We start from the raw sequence: 2,654 nt of genomic DNA on the forward strand, positions 1-2,654 counted from the left end.
TTGTTATAAGCGCATGCGCAGCATCACGGCGCTGGATATCGTCGTCGCGACCTATATATCTCCAGCGAGAGAGTATTTTAGCACATACTATACGCCTTGTGTGTATATTGATAGGTCACGCATCACGTACGGGCAGCATTTGTTAAATTCGGATTATGGTTGGTTCTTAACCAAGGAATCGGGAGCTCTCTAAAGAACTGTTTCAGGAGGCCCAGCTACACTGTTGACGTCGTGGAAGAAGTTCTCCGGGTTTGTGAAATCGACTTGGGAAGAATCTATATATCGGATTGCATTTTGGAGTTAGGGCAATGAATTAATCCACGATTGCTATTTTAAAATAGGAAACGAGGGCCAGGGCCATGAGAAGATTTCTCGCATACCATTATCAAACAGAGACTTCAGATGCGCAATGTGATTAGCATTGCCAGAGAGACGATAGATGCCCTCAACATTGAGGCCGAAAAGCTCAACACCCTGGATACACTGGTACACGATCATGGGGATAGCGGTCCCATCTCTCTGGAACAGTTCCTCCAGCGATACCCCGAAGACGGGTTTCAGGGGTGGTAGATCTGCACTATACCCGTTCCTCGCTACCGGAAAACGTTCCGGAGGAGGCTGTTGCTGTGCCGGTGAGTAGGGCCGATACTGTGGCTGCATGTGAGGGCCAGGCGTCGGGTATGGCATCTGCGGTTGCATTTGCGGGGGTTCCTGTTGGTGCATGCCATATGGCTCTTGACGCGGCGGTTGCTGATATGGCGCTGGATAGGGTAGTTGCGTCGTTGGTGGTTGGAAGGGCTGTGACGAGTTCTGATGCTGGGCGGGAGCTGTTGCAGATTGCGGAGGCGAGGAGCTGAAATTAGGCCCTGGCAGTTGCGGAGGAACGTTGGGGATTGACGAGATGCCCGGTTGGTTTAATGTTTGTATAGGAGTCGGCTGCGGAGGAGGAGTCGCAAGTGTCTGAGCTCATGTTAGACCGGGACAAAAAAAAAAAAAAAACAGTAGTATAATACTAGGTCTGCACGAACCGGGTGTTTCTCATATTTGACCCCAGCCGACCCCGAGCCAATCTTTGACGCATGGCTCAAGATGAAACTTTTAAAATCCTTCTCGTCGTCCACTTGAGCCGCAACTTCCCGCAGACTCTTAAACCCAGCAGCATCGGGATTCACGCCGTTCTTCAGCGGGCTCACGCAAAGACCATTTCCAAGCATAAGCTTCTCGGTGAACGTGGCTAGAAACACAAGAGATCAGTCACCCAAAACTGGAACACTACCGTATCCCTGACCTGACAAAAGGAAAAATACATAACCCAAATGCATACCGAATTTCTGCATCTGAAGGCTAAGGCCCGAATCACCCTCCGCAACCAAATCCTGCAGAGCGCGCACCGCCTGCGGCCGCAGGGTCGACATGAGCTCGTTCTTCAGGCCCTGCGCCGTCTGGACCTTGGACGCATATTCCGAATCCGAATGCTGGACTTTGCGCAAAAGATCCTGTTCATGCTGCGCGGCCGACTTGTGTCCTTTCAAGCCAAATTTGCCAGGTTGGGCGTCGCCAGTCCGAGCGCGGTCGTATTGTTCCGCGAGGGAGTTGTATTTCGCCTTCGCCTTCTCCGCCATGCTCTCCGCATCTTGCACGCGCTTTTCCGCATTCAGCCCGTTTTGCTTCCAGTGCTTCCGGCCCCGTTCCATGTTCGCCGCTAGTTCGTTCAGGTCATCCGACATCTGCTGCAGGGAGAGCGCAAACTGGAGGCCATGGTCGGCCATGCGGTCATGGATACGGTTTATCTCCTCACAGCCGGTGGAGAATGTGCCTTGGCGATTATCGATGCGTTGAGTTGAGTCATGGAAGGCGCGAGCGAGCTTTTTAAGGCCTTGCGCATGCTCTTCTTCTAGGGCGGATCGCTTGCGAAGGAAATTCGAGAAGTCCTGGATTTGTTTGAAATCAATGGGTCATTGGGGGGGTTCGACGATTGAGGGATGAAAAGGAGGGTAAGGAGGAGGGAGGGGCCGGGGGGGAGCTCTTCAGTGACGAACTTTAGTGGATGCAATGGTCTGTTTCAATCTAGTTAATAGAATCGAAACTCCAATCTGTTTTTTTTTTTTTTTTGTGTGGCGCGAATCGCAGTTAGTTAGCCATATGCTCTCTCCGTTGCATACTATACACATACAACTACTACAACTGGCGGAACTGCGCAACTTCTCCACATACATCTGACTGCAAGACTTTCTCCAACTGAGCCATCTCCTCTGGATTAACGGCCGCAGGCACTGGCTCTGGCAATGCTGTTTTCTCCGGTGGCGACGGCGAGAGGGGAGGCAACTCGCTCTCTGGTCGTGAGGGAGCGTCTGGCGCAGGGCCATCATCGGGAGGGGGAGAGCCCGTCTGCATACCTAATAAAGAAATAGATGGGCCGTCTTGCTTGTAGAGTACCAGTTACGGTTTGTTTGGGTAGAGGAAGGCAACAGTTGGGCGTGGGTGGTTTCAAAGCAAAGACCGCATTGTGCAGTTTTGACTCGTAAAGACCAGCTCAGGCTGGCTGTGGTTGGTTCCTGGGACGTTGGATGTTTGTTGGCGTTGTCGGGGTTGGGGGCTGGAAATACTTGTTCCAGGATCGCAGCAGCAGGCGCTGAGTGGGGGGGGTTATATAC

General features: G+C 52.3%; 1 protein-coding gene across 1 annotated transcript; it reads right to left on the reverse strand.

Moving 5' to 3' along the window:
- Positions 1–3: 3 nt before the first annotated feature.
- On the reverse strand, positions 4–2,394 carry HCAG_01182 (predicted protein; the record flags this gene model as incomplete). Its single annotated transcript, XM_001544086.1, has 7 exons — positions 4–51; positions 199–275; positions 381–936; positions 1,029–1,234; positions 1,325–1,931; positions 2,040–2,093; positions 2,215–2,394. 7 exons carry the CDS (start codon positions 2,392–2,394, stop codon positions 4–6), a joined length of 1,728 nt encoding a protein of 575 aa, XP_001544136.1.
- Between the last annotated feature and the right edge of the window lie 260 nt (positions 2,395–2,654).

This window comes from Histoplasma capsulatum, genomic scaffold (genome assembly GCF_000149585.1).
Source record: "Histoplasma capsulatum NAm1 scaffold_1 genomic scaffold, whole genome shotgun sequence".
NCBI classification, from domain to species: Eukaryota; Fungi; Ascomycota; class Eurotiomycetes; order Onygenales; family Ajellomycetaceae; genus Histoplasma; species Histoplasma mississippiense.